Source organism: Limanda limanda, chromosome 20, assembly GCF_963576545.1.
Source record: "Limanda limanda chromosome 20, fLimLim1.1, whole genome shotgun sequence".
NCBI lineage: Eukaryota > Metazoa > Chordata > Actinopteri > Pleuronectiformes > Pleuronectidae > Limanda > Limanda limanda.
The window spans coordinates 591,586-617,500 of NC_083655.1; the positions used below are offsets into that span (position 1 = coordinate 591,586).

The window sequence follows — 25,915 nt, forward strand, 5'->3', positions numbered from 1 at the left end:
AGGTGATGATGGTGATGCAGTAGATAATGGTGATGAAGATGAAGATGAAGATGATTAAGCTTCTGCCTGACACCAGTTTATATCAGATTGTCTCTCGGTCCTAATCCCTCACTCTGATCACCCCCCCTCCTCCCGCACATTACCATGGCAACCCTTCACCTGACAGCTGGAGCTTGACAGATGTGAAGCCAACGTTTCTGCAGAAAAACTAAATCTGACCTTTCACCCCAGCTCATGGTAACCATGTGGTCCCTTTTTCCAGCTGAATCGCCATGACGACAGAGGCAGGTGAGCCACAGGAGGCCCAGCCCAAGGAGGCAGAGCTCTTTCCTGAAGCCGCCTCCCACTCCACACCCAAACAGGTAAAAAACTGGGAATGACGGATCAGAGTAAATGATGAATGAACAGAGGGTTAATTAGACAGGTGACATCACTTCCTGTTTGCTCAGGGGGCAGAGGGCGGGGCCACCCATATCCAGGCGAACGACTTGATCGTTCCCCTGTCGCCAAGCGGGCGAGTTGCTCGTTCTCCAGGAAGAAACACGCTGAGCTTCAGGACCATGCAGGCGAAGGTCACTCTGCTGGACGGCTCGCTGTTCACCTGCACTGTGGAGGTGAGACAGGTGGAGAGGGGTGAGACAGGTGGAGAGAGGGGAGAGAGGTGGAGAGAGGTAGAGAGACGTGAGACAGGTGGAGAGAGGTAGAGAGAGGTAGAGAGACGTGAGACAGGTGGAGAGAGGTAGAGAGAGAGGGGAGACAGGTTGAGAGAGGAGAGAGAGGTGGAGAGAGGTAGAGAGAGGTGAGACAGGTGGAGAGAGGTAGAGAGAGGTAGAGAGAGAGGGGAGACAGGTGGAGAGAGGAGAGAGAGAGGTAGAGAGGGGAGACAGGTAGTGAGGGGTGAGACACTTAGAGAGAGGGGAGACATGTAGTGAGGGGTGAGACAGTTAGAGAGAGGGGAGACAGGTAGTGAGGGGTGAGACAGGTAGAGAGAGGGGAGACAGGTAGTGAGGGGTGAGACAGGATGATGGAAACCATAGAAACAGTGCCACTAGATAGAAGTGTTCCTGTTAATTAGAGTTTACTTACACTTGCATCAGCCTTGTGGTTTCATCTGTTGTATTTGTATTAAAGTCACAGTTAGTTTGTGTTGGTTAGTTTTACTACCGGTTAGTCTGCATGGGTGTTAACTAACTAACTAGCTAGCTAACTAACTAACTAGCTAGCTAGCTAGCTAACTAACTAACTAACTAACTAACTAACTAGCTAACTAACTAACTAACTAACTAGCTAGCTAACTAACTAACTTACTAACTAACTAGCTAACTAACTAAGTAACTAACTAACTAACTAACTAACTAACTAACTAACTAACTAACTAACTAACTAACTAACTAACTAGCTATCTAACTAACTAACTAACTAACTAACTAACTAACTAACTATCTAACTAACTAACTAACTAACTAACTAACTAACTAACTAACTAACCCTGTTTCTGGTCCTGGTTCAGAAACGCTCTCGTGGTTTTCATCTGTTTGAGAAGATTTGTGAACACGTCAACTTGCTAGAGAGAGACTACTTCTGTCTGTCCTTCAGAGACGCAGACAACAACAAGGTCTGTCTGTCTGTCTGTCTGTCTGTCTGTCTGTCTGTCTGTCTGTCTGTCTGTCTGTCTGTCTGTCTGTCTGTCTGTCTGTCTGTCTGGCTGTCTGTCTGTCTCACTGTCTCTCTGTCTGTCTGTCTGTCTGTCTGTCTGTCTGTCTGTCTGTCTGTCTGTCTGTCTGTCTGTCTGTCTGTCTGTCTGTCTGTCTGTCTGTCTCTCTGTCTGTCTGTCAAACTGTCTGTGTGTCAAACTGTCTGTGTGTCTGTCTGTCCACCTGTCTCTCTGTCTGTCTGTCAAACTGTCTGTCCACCTGTCTGTCTGTCTGTCCACCTGTCTGCCTGTCTGTCTGTCTGTCTGTCTGTCTGTCTGTCTGTCTGTCTGTCTGTCTGTCTGTCTGTCTGTCTGTCTGTCTGTCTGTCTGTCTGTCTGTCTGTCTGTCTGTCTGTCTGTCTGTCTGACTGTCTGTCTGTCTGTCTGTCCACCTGTCTGCCTGTCAAACTGTCTGTCTGTCTGTCTGTCCATCTGTCAAACTGTCTGTCTGTCTGTGTGCCCACGTGTCTCTTTGACCTTTGACCTGTCTTGTAGAACTGGTTGGATCCAGGGAAGGAGATGAAGAAGCAGGTCAGAGGTGAGCTTGATTCTGATTGGTTAACCTGTTCTTGGGTAAGTTAGTTAACCACTGAAGGATTTACCTGGTCACCGGTGTGAACTGCTTCCCTGCGTCTCGTCCCCAGGTGTTCCCTGGATCTTCTCTTTTAATGTGAAGTTTTACCCTCCTGACCCCGCCCAGCTGTCTGAGGACCTCACCAGGTAGGTTCACTAACCTGTCAATCAAACACTCACCTGTCCTTCATCTCACCTGCTGTGGGCTGGGTTGGGGTGATGACTTCCTGTCTGTCTGCAGGTACTTCCTGTGTCTCCAGCTCAGACAGGACATCGTCTCTGGTCGTCTTCCTTGTTCGTTTGCGACTCACACTGTCCTTGGTTCCTACACCGTCCAATCAGAGCTTGGAGATTACGACCCCGGTACTGACCACCAGTCTATCTGATCTCTCTGTCTGTCTGTGACCTGTCTGTGTCTTTCTGACCTGTCTGTCTCTCTGTAGATGACTGTGGATCCAACTCCAACTACGTCAGTGAACTTTGTTTTGCTCCAAGTCAAACTAAAGAAATGGAAGAAAAGATCATTGAGCTGCACAAAACTCGCAGGTCCCACAAATATTGAATTATAAATATGAACATGAACCAGTTGAAACCAGTGTTTGTTATTTTAAATATCTGGATATTTGATTTTTAACATGAATATTAATATGAAGTATTAATCCCAGTGTTTGTTTTTAGAGGGATGACACCAGCTGAAGCTGAAATGAACTTCCTGGAAAATGTCAAGAAACTTTCAATGTACGGAGTGGACCTTCATCACGCGAGGGTACAACACACACACACACACACACATGCACACACACACACACACACATGCAAACACACACACACACACACACACACACACTGACTGACGGACTGACTGACTTTTAATTAATATCTTTATCAATAAAACGACCTTAAATTATGTAATTAAAAAATATTTTAATGTTTCTCAGTATTATATGTTGCCGCAGGTTTAAATATATTTTAATAATTTCCGTTATCGAATGTGTCTTTAAATGAACTTGTAGAATGAAACAGAGTCTGAGCTGCTGATGTTCTGCTGCTCAACAATCTGATGACCAATACATGACCCATTTCCTCTCTACGATCAATTAGTATGTGTGTGTGTGTGTGTGTGTGTGTGTGTGTGTGTGTGTGTGTGTGTGTGTGTGTGTGTGTGTGTGTGTGTGTGTGTGTGTGTGTGTGTGTGTGTGTGTGTGTGTGTGTGTGTGTGTGTGTGTGTGTGTGTGAGAGTAACAGTAGTGATTTTTCCATCATGTTATCATTGATTGAATTTCGGCATGACAGCATCAATCCTGCAGAATAAACTGGTTCAGAATCAGATCAGCAACAGATCTGACAAACCTGATCACACTGATCACAGATCTGATCATAACTGTGTCACAATGAAGGATTTAAAATTCACTTCAAGCTTAAACAGAGTCGTTTAATAAAACCTGTTTGTGGCTGAGGACTCGTTAGCATTAGCATTAGCCTTAATGCTAATCACTGCAAGAGGTTCAAAACACAAAAGAAGAAGAAACTGTTAAAATTGTATTTAGATCAGATGTTCTTGTTCTTTTCTTCTACTTTGTCTCTCTGCCTGTCTGTCTGAATCAGATGGTAGGAGTGTGTGTGCGTGTGTGTGTGTGTGTTTGTGTGTGTTTGTGATCACTTGTTGTTTCCTCTTTATGTCACCATCAACTCTCTCAGCTGCTCCTATATTTCTCACAATTCATGTGTGTGTGTGTGTGTAGGACTCGGAGGGCGTGGCCATCATGCTGGGCGTGTGCAATAGCGGCCTGCTGGTCTACAGAGACCGACTGAGGATCAACAGATTCTCGTGGCCAAAGATTCTGAAGATTTCGTACAAAAGAAACAACTTTTACATTAAGATCCGACCTGGAGAGGTGAGAGTCACGTCAACACCACAGAAGAAGAGTCCAACAGTGATGTCATCAACGTCTGAGAGTCATGTGACTGTGGAAAACAAACCTTAGAAGTCACATGACTCTGAAACTAGTTGATTTACTTATTCCTTTGTCTTTGTCTCTTTGTCTCCTTGTCTCTGTGTCTCTGTGTCTCTGTGTCTCTGTGTCTCTGTGTCTCTGCCTCACTGTGTCTCTTCGTCTCTGTGTCTCTTTGTCTCTCTGTCTCTGTGTCACTTTTTCTCTGTGTCTCTTTGTCTCTTTTTCTCTGTGTCTCTGTGTCTCTGTGTCTCTGTGTCTCTGCCTCACTGTGTCTCTGTGTCTCTTTGTCTCTGTGTCTCTGTGTCTCTTTGTCTCTCTGTCTCTGTGTCACTTTTTCTCTGTGTCTCTTTGTCTCTGTGTCTCTGTGTCTCTGTGTCTCTGCCTCACTGTGTCTCTTTGTCTCTGTGTCTCTGTGTCTCTTTGTCTCTGTGTCTCTTTGTCTCTGTGTCTCTGTGTCTCTGTGTCTCTTTGTCTCTGTGTCTATGTGTCTCTGTGTCTCTTTGTCTCTGTGTCTCTTTGTCTCTGTGTCTCTTTGTCTCTGTGTCTCTGTGTCTCTTTGTCTCTGTGTCTCTGTGTCTCTGTGTCTCTGTGTCTCTTTGTCTCCTTGTCTCTGTGTCTCTTTGTCTCTGTGTCTCTGTGTCTCTTTGTCTCTTTGTCTCTTTGTCTCTCTGTCTCTTTGTCTCCAGTTTGACCAGTTTGAGTCCACCATTGGTTTTAAGCTGTTCAACCACAGAGCAGCAAAGCGGCTGTGGAAGGTCTGTGTGGAGCATCACTCGTTCTTCAGGTCAGTCGTGGTGCGTTCAAGGTCACGTTGCAACATGTGGTGTGTTTAAGGTCATGTCGGGACCGGACTCTCTCTCCCTCTCTCTCTCAGGTTGGTGTCTCCAGAGGAACCTCCTAAGAAATTCCTGTCTCTGGGTTCAAAGTTCCGTTACAGTGGTCGGACTCAGATTCAGAGTCGCAGAGCCAGCGCTCAGATCTCCAGACCTGCACCCAACTTCCCCCGATGTGTCAGCAGGAGGAACCTGCTGAGCCGCAGCCTGGACGGAGGTACTGACCCAACTGCTCCTGGTTCCAGGAGGAGGTGCTTCTCTGAAGAACTCATCTGAGTAAAAGTACTGAAGGACCTTGGTGTTACTACTGGTCTCTGTGGTAGAAGTACTGGTCCCAGTGATCTTAATTCTGCTCTTGGTAGTTGTAGTTTTAAGCCGAGCTGTAGTTCTAGTCCCGGTGGTAATAGTACCAGGTCCAGCTGTAGTAGTATCAGCAGTAATGGCTGTAAACTAACGGTAGTACTGGAAGTATTTGGGGATTATCAGGTAAACTGGTCCAGTTCTTTGTTCCTGTTTTTACTCGACAGTGACCTGAGTTCTTGATAATCCTCAGGCTCGAGGACCACGCCCACACCCTCTCTGATTGGCTCTCCAGCCATCACAGCTTTCCCCAAAGCCAACGGTGGTACACACACAGGTAGAGCTCGTTAACGCTGTTGGCTGAAGTCATACTGCAGTACTGCTCTGTGATTGGTCAAAGCTCTGAATGCTTGTCTTCATTCAGCTTGTTGAGGAAGCTGCTTGCTGCATTCTGATTGGCTGAAAGACTCTGCTTCACTGAGATACTCATAGAATCAGGTGTTCTTTCTGTCCAATTAGCTCTCAGCTCTGTTTCTGCTGATGTCATCACAAATCAGTGGGCGGGGCTAACGTGTGGGATGGGCGGGGCTTGAGTCGAAAACCTGTTGCTTCCACAGGTTCATTCGATTGTTTTCCTGCATCTTAATTATTTTTTTATGATTTTCTTCGTCTGTATATTTCAGTTGTGAATGACTCTGACAAACATTTAGCTGGTGAAGTCTGACCTCTACAGGAGGGGGGTGTGATTACACAGGGTAACTCTCTGAAGGTTAGCATTGTTAGCATGACGTTAAACCATGCTAGCTTTGCGTTTGTAGTGATGTGTAGCTGCTACTGAGTGTTTCAACTCAATTTCTGATCCATATGTTCATCTATGATCCAGATCCCTGTATATATATATATATTTATATATATTGTTAGATGAGTTATTATTATGAATTTTGTTAGCATTATTAGCATTGCTTGTGCTGACTAGTGTGATGTAGAGTAATAACTGTCACAGTCTTGCACCTCTGAATGCTGATTGGCTGACTAGCCCACACTTCTGCGCATGTATCCTGAGCTCTCATTGGCTGAGTTTGCCGTTGCTGTGGCAACGAGCTTCGAGTCATGCTTCACTGTAAATGAACATGAGGATTGATTGGCTGAGTTTTCTCTGTGGTTACCGCGGCTGCCAATGACTGATGGTGTGTGTGTGTGTGTGTGTGTGTGTGTGTGTGTGTGTGTGTGTGTGTGTGTGTGTGTAGATATGGGTACAGGATTGTATGCAGCATCTAAATCCATTGCTGTCAGTGACCTCATCACCATGGTATCACCTGAGAGGAGGACAGAGGAGAGGGAGGAGGAGCAAGGTAATCCAACAACCAATCAGAGGAGACATAATAAATCAGCTGATTGATGCTGCGAGATAACGACCTGTCTGTCTCTCGTAGAGGAGGAGGTGCTCGTGGTGGAGGAGGTGGTGCAAGAACTGATGGAGGAAGAGGAGGAGACAAGAGCGACGGACATTTCTCCTCCTACTCCTCACAAACAGGAAACCAAGGTAACAAACACATGAGTCTCACCTGTCTCACCTGTCTCACCTGTCTCACCTGTCTCACCCGTCTCACCTGTCTCACGTGTGGAGCAGGTTAATGACTCTCACCTGTCTCACCTGTCTCATCTGTCTCACATGTCTCACCTATCTAACCTGTCTCACCTGTCTCACGTGTGGAGCAGGTTAATGACTCTCACCTGTCTCACCTGTCTCATCTGTCTCACATGTCTCACCTATCTCACCTATCTCACCTGTGTCACGTGTGGAGCAGGTTAATAACTCTCACCTGTCTCACCTGTCTCACATGTCTCACCTGTCTCACCTGTCTCACGTGTGGAGCAGGTTAATGACTCTCACCTGTCTCACCTGTCTCACATGTCTCACCTGTCTCACCTGTCTCCCCTGTAGAGCAGGTTAATGACTCTCACCTGTCTCACCTGTCTCCCCTGTGGAGCAGGTTAATAACTCTCACCTGTCTCACCTGTCTCACATGTCTCACCTGTCTCACCTGTCTCACGTGTGGAGCAGGTTAATGACTCTCACCTGTCTCACCTGTCTCACATGTCTCACCTGTCTCACCTGTCTCCCCTGTGGAGCAGGTTAATGACTCTCACCTGTCTCATCTGTCTCACCTGTCTCATCTGTCTCCCCTGTCTCACCTGTCTCACGCGTCTCACCTGTCTTGTTTGTGTTCAGACGGAGTTGACTGACACTATGGACGGAGACCTGACGGCCACTGAGGTAAATGTTCCCACTAAGAGACAGACAGTTTTAAACTGTGGGAATGACACTAACCTGTCTACCTGTCCACCTGCCTGTCTGTCTCTCTCATAGTCTGATCAGGATGAAGATTTGAAAACTCAGGTAAATACAACTTTTAACCACAGATTTTTTTATGATCTGCTTGTTGTTTCATTGTTCAGCTGCCCCCCCCCCCCCCCCCTGTCCCCTCACCTGTTCTCCCCCTGTCCTCCCCTCTGTTCTCACCATGTCTTCTCACCCGTCCTCCTACCTATGTGTCCTCAGGAGACCTTGAGTCCTGAAGAGCTCCAGAAGCCTCAGAGCACCATCAGCGCGCTCAGGCGCTCCTTCTTGGAGGGCGGGGGGGCGGGGGGGGTGACTGAGTGGGAGAGACGTCTCGCTGCGTCGCCGCTCCGAAGAATCGAAGACGCTCCGATGATCGAACCTCTGGAGCCGGACGAGGTGAGAGAGAAGACACACAGCAAATCAAACACAAACAAACTGTCTGTCTGAAACTGTCTGTCTGTCTCTTAGCCCCTCCCACTGGACAGCAGCTCCTCAGAGGTAGGTCCACTGAGCTGTCAATCACTAACTTTATCTTTTTATACAACATAAAATGAAGTTTGTTTCATACCCTGATTGGCTCCTGACTCGTTATGATGTCATAAACCCTGCAGGTTGGTCCAGGTGTTCAGGGCCTGAGTGATGTCACAGGTTCAGGTCACATGGTCGCTGCGTTCCAAAAGTCAAACTTTCTCAGGAAACTTCAGAACTGAGTGAAATGAGCCGAAGTGTTTCAGCAGCCGCCGTAATAATAAGTCTCTGAATGAAATGGAAAGGAGCTTCGCTGCTTCCTGACTTATCTCCTTATGTCCTTATCTCCTTATCTCCTTATCTCCTTATCTCCTTATCACTTTGTAAGATTTAGGTGAAAGTATATATTGACAGAAATTTAATATAAAATAATCATAGTGATGTTTTTACAAGTGTGTCTCAGTTAAATTGTACAAACAGTTGTTTTATTTATCAATCAATCAATCAATCAAACTTTATTTGTAAAGCCCATATTCACCAATCACAGTTTGTCTCATAGAGCTTTAACATGGTGAGACGTCCTCTGTCCTTCACCCTCAACAAGAGTCAGGACAAACTACTAAAAACACTTTTAACAGGTGAAGACACGTAGAAACCTCAGAGAGACACATGTGAGGATCCGTCTCCCAGGACGGACACAAGTGACACAGATGTGTAGAGGAGAACATCATCAGGAGAAAGGTTTCAGCAGCAATGATGAGGGGAAACATGTTGAAGGATAACTTCAATACTATATGTCAAGCAGTCCTGCTGCATCATAGTCTCTGGTCAGCAGCAAGATCAGGATCCAGCATCAAGACCAGATCCACTATAGTCCACAATCATTGTCCACTGGCACCAGTTAGGATCCATCATCAGCTGCCACCTCGGTCGTGGTTTTTAGTAGTTTGTCCTGACATCACCATCTGATGCCAACGCAACAAAGGATCCGCCATTATTATTACGATCAGCCGGCACGATACAGAATCCACTGAACTGGATCCACCACTGCGACCTCTGATGCATGATCCACAGATCGTAATCCATGGTGCGGCCACAGCTGTGGCCCTGCATCTGCAGGCGATAAGGCACAGAAACTCCGGGGAAGGGATCAAGTTAGTAACATGTACTGATGAGATAAGAATTACTTTGATGTGATAATGATGGAGAAAAGGAAGGAGAAGCAGGAAAGAGAAGCTCAGTGTGTCATGTGTCATAAATTCCCTTTGCGTCTTAGCGTCATCAGGGGTTTTTGCCTTTTAATCAATGATACAATGATACAGGCCGAACCCGAGGGTACACTGAGGCTGAAGGTAAATCTGACTGGCTACTGGTTTGTGTGGTAGTACGATGAAAACCATGTGGCCCACTCAGTAGATCAGACATCAACACCTCTATGCCTTTTTAAACTAAACGCTTCCTATTTTAAAAACATAGGACGAGTTACTTTCGCACTAATTAGCTCTAACTATAAGCTTTATAAAAAAGGAAGGTTTTGAGTCTACTTTTAAACGAACAGAGCGTGTCTGCTTCCCTAACTGAAAGTGAGAGATTATTCCACAGCAGTGGGGCTTGATGGCTAAAAGCTCTGGCTCCTACTCTACTTTTAGAGCCTTTAGGGACGACAAGTAAACCTGAGTTCTGGGATCGGAGCCCTCTAGTGGGTTGATGTGGTACTAACATCTCTTTAAGGTAAAGAGGTGCCATATCATTAAGGGCCTTGAAGGTGAGGAGGAGAATTTTAAATTCTATTCTTGATTTAACAGGAAGCCAGTGTAGCGATGCTAATACTGGAGAAATGTGCTCTCTTTTCTTAGTTCTCGTCAGGACACGTGCTGCGGCATTTTGGACCAGCTGCAGAGTCTTTAACGACTTGCTGCTGGAGCCTGATAATAGTGAATTACAATAGTCCAGTCTCGATGTAACAAAGGCGTGGACTAGTTTTTCTGCATCTTTTTGAGAAAGGACATGTCTGATTTTTGAGATATTACGCAAGTGGAAAAAAGGCGGTTCTAGAAATATGTTTTAAGTGACTATTAAAGGACAAATCAGGATCGAAGATCACTCCCAAGTTCCTGACTGTGTCATTGGAAGCAAGGGCAATGTCATCTAGCGCAGCTATATCATTAGATAATGTTTCTCTAAGGTGTTTAGGGCCGAGTATTATAACCTCTGTTTTATCTGAGTTTAATAAGAGAACATTTCGGGTCATCCAGGTTTTTATGTCCTTGAGACATGCTCGAAGTTTAGTTAGTTGATTACTTTGATCAGGTTTTATTGACAAATATAACTGGGTGTCATCCGCATAGCAGTGAAAATTTACCGAGTGAGTCTGATAATGTTTCCTAGTGGAAGCATATATAATGAGAATAAAATTGGGCCGAGCACAGACCCCTGTGGGACACCATGGTTAACTTTGGTGCGCACAGATGACTCATCATTAATTTGTACGAATTGGGAGCGATCAGCAAAATAAGATTTAAAACAGTATGGAGGCCGCCATGTTTCTTGTCGTAGCCCCGACTAACAAACTAAACCCTGAGGTTCCCACAGGTTCTCTTTCATGTTTGGAAGATGGGGGGGGGGGGGATTAGAGTCCTGTAAATTGTGTGCATATCTTCCGTCATAAATAAAGTTGTTTTTTAAAAACTGAGTGTAAGTGGAGGCAGATTTTCTCCACACAGTGGTCACCTTTCCTAACTCCTTTCCTAACTCCTTTCCTAACTCCTTATGGCTTCTTCTTCACATCTTTCTTGACCCCGTGATGTATTCCATCGAGGTCGAGGAGTAGTGGTTAGGAAAGGAGTTAGGAAAGGAGTGAGGAAAGGAGTTAGGAAAGGAGTTAGGAAAGGAGCCCACGTTTACCCAGCAGTCTGTTCTGCAAAAGGAAGTGATGTCACTGAACCTGAACTCTAACCCTGTCATTGGTTAATTAGTTTGTGTATGTTTGACGTTGCTCACCTGTGCGCTCCAGGAGGGCGGGGTCATAACAAACCAACAATCCCCTCAGCCAATCAGAGAGAAGAGTTACACTGTGGGGCGGAGCTACGACACCAGCTCGGGCAGGACTGTCACCATGACATCTAAGGATAATAGCTCTGCTGTCGCCATGACAACGAGCGTTGAGACGGACAGGCAGCTCCGGGTCATTCCACTTTCCACTGCTGATGATGTCATCACAGGGGGGGCGCTGACGACCATTTGTGAGGTGAAGACGCCGACCTCACCGTCGGAGCCGCTGTCCAGCGTCTGTTCCGTCATGAGTGAGACTGGAGGAAGTGGGGTCAGAGCGCTGGACCCCCGGGGGGCGCTGGGCTGGGAGAGGCCCCCCCTCCTCCATCCCAGATCACCTGTGGGCGGGCCGAACCTAAGTCCCGCCTCCAGCAGGAAGTCTCCCTCCGCGGCCAGAGTGGTACGCTGATTGGCTGGTTGGTGATTGTCATGGAAACAGGCATGAGGATTAAACACGTGTCCTCGCAGCGACACGCTAACCACGCTAACCACGCCGCGTGTGTCTGTTCAAACTTAACACCTCAGCTCCGTGACACTGCAGGAGCCCGCCCACCGGGTCACGGGACTAACATGGAGCGGGTTTCAGAACCAGAATCTGAAATAATCCACAACAATATCACTAAATCCAGCAGGGGGCAGTGTGGAGCTGCAGTGAGTCCAGCAGTCAGCAGGGGGCAGTGTGGAGCTGCAGTGAGTCCAGCAGTCAGCAGGGGGCAGTGTGGAGCTGCAGTGAGTCCAGCAGGGGGCAGGGGTCAGTGTGGAGCTGCAGTGAGTCCAGCAGGGGGCAGTGTGGAGCTGCAGTGGGTCCAGCAGGGGGCAGTGTGGAGGTGCAATGAGTCCAGCAGGGGGCAGGGGGCAGTGTGGAGCTGCAGTGAGTCCAGCAGGGGGCAGTGTGGAGCTGCAGTTGGTCCAGCAGGGGGCAGTGTGGAGCTGCAGTGAGTCCAGCAGGGGGCAGTGTGGAGCTGCAGTGAGTCCAGCAGTCAGCATGGGGCAGTGTGGAGCTGCAGTGAGTCCAGCAGGGGGCAGTGTGGAGCTGCAGTGAGTCCAGCAGTCAGCAAGGGGCAGTGTGGAGCTGCAGTGGGTCCAGCAGGGGGCAGTGTGGAGCTGCAGTGAGTCCAGCATGGGGCAGTGTGGAGCTGCAGTGAGTCCAGCAGTCAGCAAGGGGCAGTGTGGAGTTGCAGTGAGTCCAGCAGGGGGCAGTGTGGAGCTGTACTGAGTCCAGCAGGGGGCAGTGTGGAGCTGCAGTGAGTCCAGCAGTCAGCAGGGGGCAGTGTGGAGCTGCAGTGAGTCCAGCAGGGGGCAGTGTGGAGCTGTACTGAGTCCAGCAGGGGGCAGTGTGGAGCTGCAGTGAGTCCAGCAGTCAGCAGGGGGCAGTGTGGAGCTGCAGTGTTCAGTTTAAACTCTCTGCTTCCTCCTTCACTTCCTTCAGACACCATTTTGTTTCTTATTGATCACAATGGTGGACATCTGACAGCTGATTTGTGATCTATATTTTTTACCTGGAACTCCGGTGGCTTTTGATTCGTGCCCGGGGCTTTTTTCTGTTCTTCACCCTCTTTCCTTCCTGTCAGTGGACCCTTCATTTGATTGGTTACTTGTTTTTTTCTCCTCATTTGAACCAAGACTTTTTTGGCAACCTCTGTTTCAGTTGATTTATTATATAATAATATAAAATATAAATATCTAACTAACTAATAATAAATCTACGCCTGCCCCTTATAACCACACCCCTTGCCCCTCCCTGCATGGCTACATGTCCTAGTTTTCATTTTAGTCACTAATGAATGAAAAATCAAACGTCTAAAGATGCTTCTTAACCTGAGTTTGTTTCTGTGTGTGTGTGTCTGTGTGTGTGTGTGCTTGTGTGTGTGTGTCTGTGTGTGTCTGTGTGTGTGTCTGTGTGTGTGTGTGTGTTTGTGTGTGTGTGTCTGTGTGTGTGTGCGCAGCCTATACCTACATTTGATGAAATGTCTCCTGAACTAAACGCTCTCCTGAAGTCGGCCAGAGATCAAGAAACCTTTAGAGATCACAACCTGCTGAAGGTAGCTGTCTGTCTCTCTCTCTCTCTCTCTCTCTGTCTCTCTCTCTGTCTGTCTGTCTGTCTGTCTGTCTGTCTGTCTGTCTGTCTGTCTGTCTGTCTGTCTGTCTGTCTGTCTGTCTGTCTGTCTGTCTGTCTGTCTGTCTGTCTGTCTGTCTGTCTGTCTGTCTGTCTGTCTGTCTGTCTGTCTGTCTGTCTGTCTGTCTGTCTGTCTGTCTGTCTGTCTGTCTGTCTGTCTCTCTCTCTCTCTCTCTCTCTCTCTCTCTCTCTCTCTCTCTCTCTCTCTCTCTGTGTGATCAGGGTTAACGATCTGAATGTCTTTGTGTTTCAGACGTCGGAGAAAGTGGAGACACTCCTCTTGATGACACAATCACATGACCATGACCAGCCATTGGTGGACCAGGTAGCAATAAGAAGTGTTGTAGGCCCGCCCCCTAGTAACCCTCCGCCCCCTCCCCAGGAGGCTGATGTCATGCATACTAATGATATCATTGAGGGATGGGCCAGTAATGATGACAATGCTAACCGGGCTAAAAGTCCCGTAGATAAGCCTGATGAGTATTTCAGCGATGATGAGCCTAGTAGCCAAATTAGCGATGAAGATGCTAGCGAGGCTAGCGAAGATGCTATCAGTGTGTTAGCGCAGGCAGCAGTAGAGGAGGCTATGGAAGCTGCTGTCATACAGGCTCAGAGCCTAGATGCTAGCAATGCTAATCAGGATAGCATGAATGCTAACTTAATGGCTAGCTACGGTGAGCAGGAGATAAGTCGTACGGATGTGAACAGCAGCCCTGAGACCAGACCTGGGGCTCGCCCTGCTGGGGGACTGTCTCAACGTTACCGTAGCAACGAGGACTCAGACAACTCGGAAGACGACAGAGCCGAGTGGAGGCTCAGTGAACACTCCCCCCCCCTCTCTTTGCTCCGCCCAACTCCACGGTCCAATCAGATGCTGCCGTCCCACCACAGTGACGATGACGACGAAGAACCTAAACCTCTGCAGGAGGTAACACCTGAGACCAGTGACCACGCCCCCCCCCCCACTAGAAGCTGTGACCCCACCCCTCTGAGCCCCTCCACAGTAAAACCAATGACCCCGCCTCTCTGACCTCTCAACCATAAAACCAGTGACCCCGCCCCCCCTCAGACTCCTCTCCTAGTAGAAGCTGTGACCACGCCCCTCGGGTTCATCCCCCAATTTTCCTGTTTTATAAATATGTAAATATAAAGTATGTATATACGGTATAATGTGTTATATGTTTGACATGTCTGAACATTTCAGGAGGTCCCAGTAATGAGGAAGACTTTCACGTATGAAGCTCCAGGGGTGAGTCCAATCTAAGTTTATCTTTAATTATAATGTTACATGAGTTATTATTATGATAATAACATTATTATTATCATATTTACTATTTCTTATCTATGAAATAAAACATGGAATAAATGATTGAATTCATTTTGTTGATACATTTTATAAACTGACTTGAAGTATTGATTATTATTGATCGATCTTAATGTTCTGTCTCAGAGCCGAGTGGAGTCTGGTTTCCCTGCAGGACGACTTCTGAGCTCACAGACGTTCACCGCAGAGACGTCCAACACCAGCACCACCACACACATCACCAAGGTAACACGTCACCACGGTAACATACACATCACCAAGGTAACACGTCAGCGCGGTAACACACACATCACCAAGGTAACACGTCACCACTGTAACACACACATCACCAAGGTAACACGTCACCACGGTAACACACACATCACAGAAAGATGAGAAAATGAGAAGAACCATTTTCTCTTTTTTTCTCTTCAGACAGTAAAACCACACACATCACCAAGGTAACACGTCACCACGGTAACACACACATCACCAAGGTAACACGTCACCACGGTAACATACACATCACCAAGGTAACACGTCACCACGGTAACATACACATCACCAAGGTAACACGTCACCACGGTAACACACACATCACTAAGGTAACACGTCACCACGGTAACACACACATCACCAAGGTAACACGTCACCACGGTAACACACACATCACTAAGGTAACACGTCACCACGGTAACACACACATCACCCAGGTAACACGTCACCACGGTAACACACACATCACCAAGGTAACACGTCACCACGGTAACACACACATCACAGAAAGATGAGAAAATGAGAAGAACCATTTTCTCTTTTTTTCTCTTCAGACAGTAAAAGGAGGAATGTCAGAAACAAGAATCGAGAAGCGAATCGTCATTTCCGGAGACACCGAGATCGACCACGACGAGGTAACGTTTGAAAAGATGCTGAGTCGTTTCCGTCTGAACTCCACTGATCTTCTGTCACTTTGATCCATCAATGATTTTAAATCAGTTGCTTTCTGTCGCATCAGAAATCAGGTCTGCGATTATGTTTTAATATTTCTGCAGCTTTATTTAACATGTGGTGTAACTGTGGTGTTGAGAGTAAAAACTGACACCATCTTGTTTCATCTGTAGAAATCTGTGGTTCTTATGTTTTTAAAATTATTTAATGATTTCAAAGATCAATAAAAGAAAACTTCTTTAATTGCCAGTTCAGCCAATCACAACAAATCCAAGATCCGGATTAACAAACTCAAACCTTGAACCATTAAATAGCTGGATCTTAATCCGGACCTGAACCTGGACCAGGTCTCACCCTCATGTCTTTCCTGAAGGCCCTGGCCGCGGCGCTAAGTGAAGCCCGGCGGCAGCACCCGGAGCTGTCCGTCACACGGGTCGTCGTCCATAAAGAAACGGAAGTGTCTCCTGATCATGTGATTGATTAATGACATCACAGGTAACAGGGAGGCCTGTCCTCACAGGTGGATGCTGATTGGCTGATTGGTGCATGGCTCATTCTGGCTTCTGTTTATGTTCCAGTAGAATTTCATCAGGAGCTCACATCTCATTGGCTCCAGGAAATAAACCACACACACACACACACACACATACATAGCAAATAGAGAGACTACTATAATAACGTCTCTGGTTCAGGAAGTAAATTTCTCGTTCATTTTCTCTATTTGTTGTTCAGAGTAAATAGAGAATATAGGAAAATGCAAATAAAGACAAAGATACAAGACTGTGTCTGTTATTATCTGAAGAGTGAAGAAACTACACATCCCATAATCCATTGCGAGTGATCCAACTGTTTCCAGCTGCTCCCTCTTGAATTTAACCTTGGCCTTGTTTCCTCGTCTCTAAATATCCGGAGCGTGTTAGACAGAGAAACCATGAGTCACTCTGAGGTCGACACTGACCCATCCGATCACTGCCGGCTGGAGTCAACATCTCCATGGTAACAGTGAGCTCCACCAATCGAAGACGTAGCTTTTACACTGAGAATTGATGACATCTAATGGAATTAGGCTTCTACTGAAGAATGAAACAATCTGGTCGTTTGCAGTCAGTAAACCGCGGCTGGTTCAAATATTATGGCTGGTTAATCAAAAGCTCTGTTCAGAAAATGAATGAGATCTTCAGGAACCAAACTGTTGAGCTCTCTCCCTGATTGGATCAAATGTTTGGGAGGAGCCACAGAGGAACAACGATCTGATTGGACTAAAACCTGAAGAAATATACAGGAATCAATAAATCAATCAGTCAATCTAGTTGATCATCATTAGCTGAAGTCAACACACTAAGTTGTGTTTACCCCTGTTTGTTTGTTTGTTTGTTTATCAGCAGTAACACTGTTGACAGATGATTCCCCCTGCAACCTCCGTCAGTGCTATGCTTTCATCCTATGCTAACATGCTATGCTAACATGCTATGCTGACATGCCTCCATCAGTGCTATGCTAACCAGCTGTGCTAACATTAACCACTATTATTTAAATTGAAAAGTCTATGCTTTCTCTCAGGTTGACACTGACCTGCAACTCTATGCTAACATTCAGGACCAGGCTTTGAAACAAGCTGTGCTAAGCTAACATGCTAATGAGCATGGGCATGCAATTCTCCGGGATGCTCATGGAGTTAAGCTGATGTGGAAATATTGCTCCCTCTGGTGGCCACATTCAGTTTTACTCGATAGTTCAGTGATTGGATCAACGTCACTGCAGACGTTATTATTAAAAGTAAAAATCTCCCTTTATTATTTCAGATCCTTTGAGCATGTGTCGACCTAACGACCAACAGAGATGTTTTCATGTTCTACGGCTGCATCTGTTTCTCTTTCAGGACTGATTCCTGAGGCCTCTGCTGCATTGTGGGAGATGTAGTCCAGACAACCGAAAAACTGTTCGCAGCAGCAACACGCACGCACGCACGCACGCACGCACACACACACACACACACACACACACACACACACAGCCTGACTGGTGGCTGAGTTAGCTTCAGTTAGCATTAGCATTAGCTAGAATGATTAGATTTAGATGACATTCTCACAGTTAAGATAAAACAGAACCTGTGAGAGACACAAGGGGGCGCTGCTGTGGGGCCATCAGCACATTCCTATGGCAACCAGACCACCTGCCCCATTTTACTTCTTATTAGCCCCGCCCACACACCTCTGATAGGTTAATACAGACACCTGATGGGAATGTTGATGAATGTTTGCTCCTGATTGGACGATGGAAGATCAGCTGGCTGTTATATGTCTCACCTTCAAGGAACTGGATCTTTTATTCTGACAGTCTGATGCCAGCTGTTTCCTGTCTGAAATGTAACATAGCATGAAAGCTAGCTTTATACCCGCTCACAGTTTTACAGCTAAATTCAGGACTGTACTTACCCAAAATGCAACAGTAATATGCCATTATGACATCCCTGTTATGAATTATTTCTGTCATGTTATGTTTATTTATTAAGTTATTTATTGGTATGACACACTCACCACTCCCCCTGTTGTCAGGCTACTAATGAACTCCAACCCCCCCCTCCCCAGCCATCACACATCATGTTTTACTTTATGATGAAAACTGTCTTCACCTACAAAAAATTAAATTAAAATTTAAAAAACAGGCTTTGACTTTTTTTGAACATATTGAAGAAAATCAAATTAATAATTTATAATTTATAGGCTAACACTGACTCGACCTTTAGGTTTCCAGAAAATTTTAACAGAAATCCATCGTTATAATTAATCTTATTATATCTTTTGTGTTGCATCACACATCGAGTTAATTCATAATTCTGTTTTCTAGAAACTCGTTAAAAGTTTGAATGTGTCTGAAAACTTGGAATAGAAATTTGACAATTGAATAAAATGATTTTAGATCAACTTTATTGATTCAGAGTAAAAATTACAGAAACAGATCAAAAGAATCAGCTGCTAAAAGCTTTTAACGCCAAGATCAATGAGATTAGACGGTTGACCAATCACAGCCAAGCGGCGCTTCGCTAGACAACAGGACACGAGTTAGGTGTGACACCCAACAGGAAGTGGGCGGAGCTCAGGTCCAGACTGTTGCTCACGTGAGACTTGATGAGCTGGAGGTTCCTGAGACAACCTCTAAACCTGGAGCTGCTCGACAGGCAGTTCTGTCTCACTCCCACTGTAAGAGAGAGAGACAGGTCAGACAGGCAGGTCACAGAGAGAGAGACGGGTAAGACAGACATGTCACAGAGAGAGAGAGACAGGTAAGACAGACATGTCACAGAGAGAGAGACAGGTCAAACAGACAGGTCACAGAGAGAGAGAGAGACAGGTAGGAGACAGACAGGTTGGAGTGTCCCACCTGGATACCCTCCCACGTAGACAGGGTTGTTGGTCTCTGCTGAGGTGGATTGTGGGTGGGGGTTGGGGGTGGTGTAGCTCCGCCCATCTACATTCAGACTCAGGCTGTGCTTGGTCTTTCTGGCCAGCAGGCGGTGCCACTGTCCATCACACAAGCCCTGACCAATCGAACGCACAGACACTCGTCCCGCCCCGTTATTCACATTAAACACCACCTTAGAAAAACAGAATCAACAAAAGTTGTCATGGTGACAGGGAGAATGGGAAGACCGTGTGAATATATATATATATATATATATATATATATATATATATATTTATAAATGGGGAACATTCATAAAGAATTGTCTGTAGACAAACAAGTGGGTAAGTGTGCGCTCACCTGTCCGTTCACCATCTCCAGTCCAATGGCGTCGACCTTCGCACTGCTGATTCCCAGAAAGACTCCTTCTGATTGGCTCGTTCGAAACTCCAGAGATGCTGACACATCCGAACCAACTTTATACCCATCATGCACTGCACACACAGACACACACATGTTAACGGTCTGATCAGACATGAAGACGTGAAAGCAGGTGTTTCCTTTATGGACTCACTGAGGATGGCGTAGCCGCTGCCATTAAAGTAACTTCCTGTCTGGTCTTTAGTGAAACAGGAAGTGACATCATCCTGTGAGGCTGGTTTGGTCAGATCCAACATGGCTCCGTTCAGACTGACTGAGCGAATGCACCCTTGTAAACTGCTGCTGACCTGAGGGACAGACAGGTGGACAGACATGTTATTTACTGTATGTTGTTCATGTGACATGTGACCTGCAGCGATTTGATCATTCGTCAGTTTTAATGTTGCCTGATCACTTTGTTCCTGATCGCGATGATTTGATCGTTTAGAAAATAAATCTGATGAAAACTTAACGCAGCCGATATTTTTCCAGTGAACTGACTTTTCACAACTCAGTCCAATCACATTCATCGATTGATCAAATATTAGATGAATGAAAACCAATGAGTCCAGGTTACATGTGATGTGATCAAATTGAAATGTGAGTATTCATTGACGTACGTTGATCCTCCTGCTGGTGTAGGCGGGGGGGAGTCCTCCCAGGTACAGCGTGTTGTCCACGTCCAGCTGGTTTCCTTTCACTGTCACAGACTCCGGACTCGAACCGTCGACTGACAGCGACAGCGAGCGCCGGCCGACCTCAGCACTCACCTGAGACACAGGCAGGGAAACAGGGTCACATGGTTATTTCTGTCGCATGTGAATGAAAAGTGTTAAACACATTTAGAGGCGTTAGTTCTTTGGATGACATCACAGTTTCATGTGTGTGTTCATGTGTGTTTTTGAACGCACAGCGTGCCAGTCTCCGTCGTTAATGGCAACAGACGAGGTGACAGAGGCGGGGCCTTTTCCCAGGTCAGCTGACATCATCAGTCTCCCCCCCATCAGTCTGACTACGATGAAGTCCGTGTGTTTGGAGTCCGAGAGCAGAACGATCAACCCGTCGGCAGCCCGGCTTCGAACCGACAACCTCACAGAGACGCTGTGGAGGAGGAGGGGGGGCAGAGAGGAGACACACACACACACACACACACACACACACAGTCAGGGATTTATTCTGAGATAAGTCCATCAGAGACCCGCCCCCCTGCTTGGCGTGGAGACCCACCTCTTCCTCACGGTGTTGGGGTTGATGACGAAGGTCATGTGACTGTGTCTGGACGAACCAAACTGAGCGGCTGACGACAGGAAACTGGGCTCCGCCTCCGACACACACTGCGTCACACAGAAATCAGTTATCGTTAACACATACCAACCAATATCAATAATCACTCAGCGATTATCAATACCTGTCATCAGTTATTATCTAATCAATGAAAGACAGATAACACTGAAGAGTCCATAATAACATTCAGATAAATGATCAAAGATTTAAGAATAACTAACAAGAGTTGAATTAGTCACAATTAATAAACATCATCACTCAATCAAATTAATATTGGTAAGTGGTATATTTAGTAATCAATAATGTGAATAATCAACAGTCAAAAGTAAATGTTGATTATCTTGTTCAGTTTTGTGTAATAAACATTTTATTACCGTGAGCGCTCCAGGTGTAAGGGCATTCAGATATGTGGGCGTGGCTACATATACGTGGGTGGGGTCTGGAGTTGGTTCTACATCCTGGTCATCAGGAAGCACCGCCCCAACCCTCTTCTGCAACAGACAGCTGTCAAGCTCCACCCCCTCATACCTCACAGCTCCTGATAGGTCGACAAGTCTACGGAACGAAAACAGTTCACCAATCAGAGACAGAGAAAGCTGTGTGTGTGTGTGTGTGTTTGTGTGTGAGTGTGTATGTGTGTGTGTGTGTGTGAGTGTGTGAGTCTGTGTGAGTCTGTGTGTGTGTGTGTGTGTGTGTGTGAGTGTGAGTGTGTGAGTGTGTGTGTGTGTGTGTGTGTGTGAGTGTGAGTGTGTGTGTGTGTGTGTGTGTGTGTGTGTCGTATGCTTGTGAGTGTGTGTATGTCTGTGTGTGTGTGTGTCGTATGCTTGTGAGTGTGTGTATGTCTGTGTGTGTGTGAGTGTGTGTGTGTGTGTGTGTGTGTGGTAGACTTACGCTCCGCCCACCACCAGGTCTTGGATGCAGCCTCTGAAGGACCTGGATAAGTCCTGTAATCTGATTGGTAGATGGGACTCCTCCCCTGAGGGCAGCCCACCAATGAAGAAGGAGGCAGGAGCCAGACGTGGAAATCCGCCTGGCAACAGAGGGACTGACTTCAGGTGATCTTCGTCCACCTGCACGGACAGAGACCTGAGGACAGACAGGTGAGACAGGTGGGGCAGGTGAGACAGGTGAGACAGGTGGGGCAGGTGAGACAGCTGAGACAGGTGGGGCAGGTGTGTGTTTCTATGGTAACACGTACTTCCTGTTGATGGTGATAATCACAGAGTGTTTTTCTCCGTCACCAAATGATCCGTCCAGTTTCATCACTTTCACCTTCCGGGTGGCCCCTCCCACTTCACCAAGCTCCGCCTCCAAGGCTCCTAGGACCAGGTGAGCAGACAGGAAGTACTGCGGGCGCACAAACACACACACACACACACACACACACAGAGGTTAAGGGGATCAACCACACATGCTGGTGAATACGTCCACACATACTTGTGTCATGTGACCTCACCTGTCTTTGCAAGCGCTCGTCACTCAGGGCAGCCAGCAGGACTCCTGATTGGTTGTTGGAAGAGAAGGAGAAGAGAAGCTCCGCCTCTTGACTGAATGAAGGAGGAGAGATCTGAACGAAGCCTCCGGACAGAACCGACACACTGCGCACCGCCTGTGAGACGACCAATCAGAGATGGATCAGATCACCTGACCTGTGATGGATCAGATCACCTGACCTGTGTGAGCAGTGTTGATGTGTGATTGTGTGTTTGTGTTACCTCGAGGACGCAGCCCTTCCTGACGCCATATGCGTCTCTCAGGAGGTCGAAGTTGGAGCGAGCGATCTCCACGTTCTTTATACAGCCGACGTACGACCTGGACACCACCTGTCGCCTAGCAACCAGACAAACCGAGACAGGTGAGTTAAGACACGCCCATCCTGTGATCACGCCTTGTCCCCCCCTCGGGACATCATTACCTTGCATGTCTCTCTGGTGTTTATTTATGAATTTATGAATCTGCAAGATCATGTGATTAAATAATATTTGTTTTTACGATTAATTTCGTTCTATTTATCGTAAATGTTTTCTGATCTTCATTAATAAAGTATTAACTCAAAGTAGTTTTTTTGGTTAATATGTGATGATGTCATTTCAGTTCAGCATCCAATCAGCAACCGACTTCAGATGAAGAGGAGGGGCATCACATCTCGTCCTCAACCCGATGTTAAGGGGCGGGACACAGGAAACCACAAACTCACCTGATTGGTCTGGAGGCAGGAAGTCCTCCGATGTAGATCGGGTCGAGGTCAGAGCGGTTCAGGTCGGAGGCAGACCCTGGAGACTCCGCCTCCAACACTTCCTTCTCTGATGATTGGTCGGCTGCCATGATTGACAGGTAACCTGCAGGCACCAGGTAACCGTGAGAAACAGCCTCAGCCCCCCCCCTCCCCCCCAACACACTCACTACTTAAATGACGTCATAGCAACATGCAGTCGCACCTTTGCGTTTGTTCCTCTGCAGTGTGATCTTGTACCAAACTCCTGTGTTGTACTTCCTGTTGGACGTCAGGATCAGAACGCCGGAACCGAGGTCAAAGGTTAGACGGACTCGCCCCTCCACCAGCTCAATGGACAGGAAGTCTCTCTGCAGGAGACAGGAAGGGGGTCATGTCTGTGCTTCTTTTCACAATAAGAGCTTCAATAAAAGTGTGTCGTACCGTGTTGTTAGAAGCCAGGTAGAGCAGTAACCCGCCCGGCGACAGAGTTTTAAACTGAAACACGATCGACGTGGACGTGGAACGCAGAGACTTCTGGACCAATGAGAATCCAGATCCATCAAAGTGGAAGGAGGTCTCCTCCGTCTGAGGACTGAGAGAGAGAGAGAGAGAGAGAGAGGGAGAGAGAGAGAGAGATAGAGAGAGAGAGAGGGAGAGCGAGAGAGAGAGAGAGAGAGAGAGGGAGAGATAGAGAGAGAGAGAGAGAGAGAGAGAGAGGGAGAGATAGAGAGAGAGAGAGAGTTGTATTGATCACACATGTGTTCTGTTGATCATGTGTTGTGTTGATCATAAATGTGTTGTGTTGATCACACATGTGTTGTGTTGATCACACATGTGTTGTGTTGATCATGTGTTGTGTTGATCATGTGTTGTGTTGATCATGTGTTGTGTTGATCATGTGTTGTGTTGATCATGTGTTGTGTTGATCATGTGTTGTGTTGATCATGTGTTGTGTTGATCACACATGTGTGTGTTCTGTTGATCATGTGTTGTGTTGATCATGTGTTGTGTTGATCATGTGTTGTGTTGATCATGTGTTGTGTTGATCATGTGTTGTGTGTTGTGTTACCTGCTGAAGCAGCCTCCACACGTTCCTTCTCTGCTGTCGTAGTTCCACAGTCCGATATTCTTCTCGTTGAGCAAAGCTTCGCCAAAACAGCCCTGGAAGGTCGATGACCTCAGCGCTGCTGGGCTCTGACATCACACATACACAGTTACCACATGTTCATCTCCACACACATGTTCACACACATGATAACTTCCACACACTTGTTACCTTGGTGTCAGCGCCCAGGCCTCCGATGTGAATCACTGTGTTTCTGTCGATGTCTAAAACTCGGGACGGCCCCACTGACCGACCTGTTACCGCGGGCAACAGAGACACCTCCGAGTCCAGCTGATGGACTGACAGAGAAACCTGCGCCCCAAACCTGATGACATCACATGACATATTACCAAACCATCACTAACTAGTCCTGACTCACACTAACCAGTCCGGAATAAGAGTTGAACTAACTGTTGTAACCAAGTCATTAACTCATCTGCTTTTCAGACGCATGATCACTGATGATTGTGATGCTTGGTGATCATGTGATCAGTGTGATGGCGTGTAGTTACCGTGTAGCGTTGATTCTGGTCCACCTGTTGTTGGTTATGTCAAGTCCAGGAAACTCCAGTTTGTTAGTTCCTGATCCCAAATCCCACAGCAGAGAAACCTTCCCATCATGCATCTCCACAGCCAGGTAGTCCACCTGAGGACGAGCACAAAGGGTTGGTTTACATGGTCCCGTTAAAAAACTGAGATCAAATACTGACAGTTACGTGTTATGACGATAAGGCCTTTGAGTGTGTGTGTGTGTGTGTGTATGTGTGTCTGTGTATGTGTGTGTGTGTGTGTGTGTGTGTGTGTGTTGTTACCGTGGTGATGCCGCCCAGGTAGAAGAGCAGGTTGTCTTTACTCGTCGTCTTCAGGATCAGACTCAGGGTGTTGAAGTTGCTGGAGTCAATCTGAGGTTTGTAGGATCGAACACAGTCTCTGTCCGCCTGCACCGCCACCTTTATCTGATGACATCATCAAAACCATCATCATCATCATCATCATTAGGTGTCACTTAGGATGTAGTCACAGGATCTTCATGGTTTCATTGATCGGAGCACGAGTCTGTGTTCACGTACCGAAGCCGCCTGTCGACGAGCCTGGTCGATCAGCTCTCTGATGTCGGACAGATTCCGGCTCAGGGTTTCTCCCAGAATGCTCAGCGGCTTTATGCGCTCCATCAGATGCTCCGTACGATGCTCCGCCTCCTCGAGCTTACGCTGCGCATCATTGGCTGAACACAAAGAAAATGGGAGAAGCCGGTATTACAGGAGGGTTATTTTGTAAATTCAACCTATAAGACTTTGTTGACGTACCAGCAGTGTCTGTGTGCGCCACCAGCTGGTTGGTCTCTGTCACTGTTTTGACTGTGTTTTCCACCACAGAAGAAGAATCCTGCAGCTGATCTCTGAGTCTCTCCAGCTGCTGCAGCGCCACCTTCAGACCAGAGTGAGCTGCTGCAGTCTGAAGCTGAGCCTGCTGCAGTGACACGGATGAACCTGGTGGAAGAAACACAACTACCAACAATCAACACATCAATCAACACATCATCCTGTCGTATTGAAGGAGGCGTCGCCTGAAACCACTGACCGTTAGAGAGACTCTGCAGCTCTCTGATTGGCTGACGGAGAAGGAGGCTGGAGTTACGGACACTGTCTCTGATAAGTCCCAGTCTGCTGGTTACCATGGAGACCTTCAGCTGTAGGTCTGGAAGAGAGATGGCCGTTAGTTATGTCTTAATGTGTACACAGGTAAACAAACAGGTAAACAAACAGGTAAACACACAGGTAAACACTCAGGTAAACACACAGGTAAACACTCAGGTAAACACACAGGTAAACACTCAGGTAAACACACAGGTAAACACACAGGTAAACACTCAGGTAAACACTCAGGTAAACACACAGGTAAACA

The 25,915-nt window shown here is 46.8% G+C and overlaps 2 protein-coding genes across 2 annotated transcripts in view; one reads left to right on the top strand and one right to left on the bottom strand.

The window, feature by feature from the left end:
- Window positions 1–272: 272 nt before the first annotated feature.
- epb41l3a (erythrocyte membrane protein band 4.1-like 3a) lies at window positions 273–16,068 on the top strand. The gene is made up of 25 exons (XM_061093815.1): window positions 273–362; window positions 450–614; window positions 1,511–1,615; window positions 2,189–2,231; window positions 2,338–2,413; window positions 2,508–2,629; window positions 2,710–2,812; window positions 2,945–3,032; window positions 4,009–4,161; window positions 4,908–5,005; window positions 5,096–5,271; window positions 5,608–5,691; window positions 6,602–6,706; window positions 6,788–6,897; window positions 7,588–7,632; window positions 7,726–7,755; window positions 7,918–8,094; window positions 8,167–8,196; window positions 11,180–11,617; window positions 13,164–13,259; window positions 13,587–13,661; window positions 14,538–14,582; window positions 14,784–14,882; window positions 15,467–15,547; window positions 15,958–16,068. Exons 1-25 carry the CDS (start codon window positions 273–275, stop codon window positions 16,066–16,068), a joined length of 2,745 nt encoding a protein of 914 aa, XP_060949798.1.
- A 2,423-nt stretch (window positions 16,069–18,491) lies between these two features.
- lama1 (laminin, alpha 1) overlaps window positions 18,492–25,915 on the bottom strand; it is a 26,724-nt gene continuing 19,300 nt past the window's right edge. Inside the window, exons 43-64 of the mRNA XM_061093878.1 lie at window positions 25,592–25,708; window positions 25,318–25,500; window positions 25,081–25,235; window positions 24,823–24,966; window positions 24,523–24,656; window positions 24,182–24,335; window positions 23,975–24,099; window positions 23,347–23,497; window positions 23,129–23,273; window positions 22,888–23,029; window positions 22,406–22,520; window positions 22,147–22,299; window positions 21,889–22,037; window positions 21,582–21,776; window positions 21,065–21,245; window positions 20,634–20,740; window positions 20,318–20,507; window positions 20,027–20,176; window positions 19,561–19,714; window positions 19,347–19,480; window positions 18,966–19,179; window positions 18,492–18,782 (exon numbers count right to left, since the gene is read on the bottom strand). Of these exons, the coding sequence (XP_060949861.1) occupies window positions 18,628–18,782; window positions 18,966–19,179; window positions 19,347–19,480; window positions 19,561–19,714; window positions 20,027–20,176; window positions 20,318–20,507; window positions 20,634–20,740; window positions 21,065–21,245; window positions 21,582–21,776; window positions 21,889–22,037; window positions 22,147–22,299; window positions 22,406–22,520; window positions 22,888–23,029; window positions 23,129–23,273; window positions 23,347–23,497; window positions 23,975–24,099; window positions 24,182–24,335; window positions 24,523–24,656; window positions 24,823–24,966; window positions 25,081–25,235; window positions 25,318–25,500; window positions 25,592–25,708 (3,347 nt within the window). The 3' untranslated portion in view covers window positions 18,492–18,627. The remainder of the gene's footprint in view (window positions 18,783–18,965; window positions 19,180–19,346; window positions 19,481–19,560; window positions 19,715–20,026; window positions 20,177–20,317; window positions 20,508–20,633; window positions 20,741–21,064; window positions 21,246–21,581; window positions 21,777–21,888; window positions 22,038–22,146; window positions 22,300–22,405; window positions 22,521–22,887; window positions 23,030–23,128; window positions 23,274–23,346; window positions 23,498–23,974; window positions 24,100–24,181; window positions 24,336–24,522; window positions 24,657–24,822; window positions 24,967–25,080; window positions 25,236–25,317; window positions 25,501–25,591; window positions 25,709–25,915) is intronic.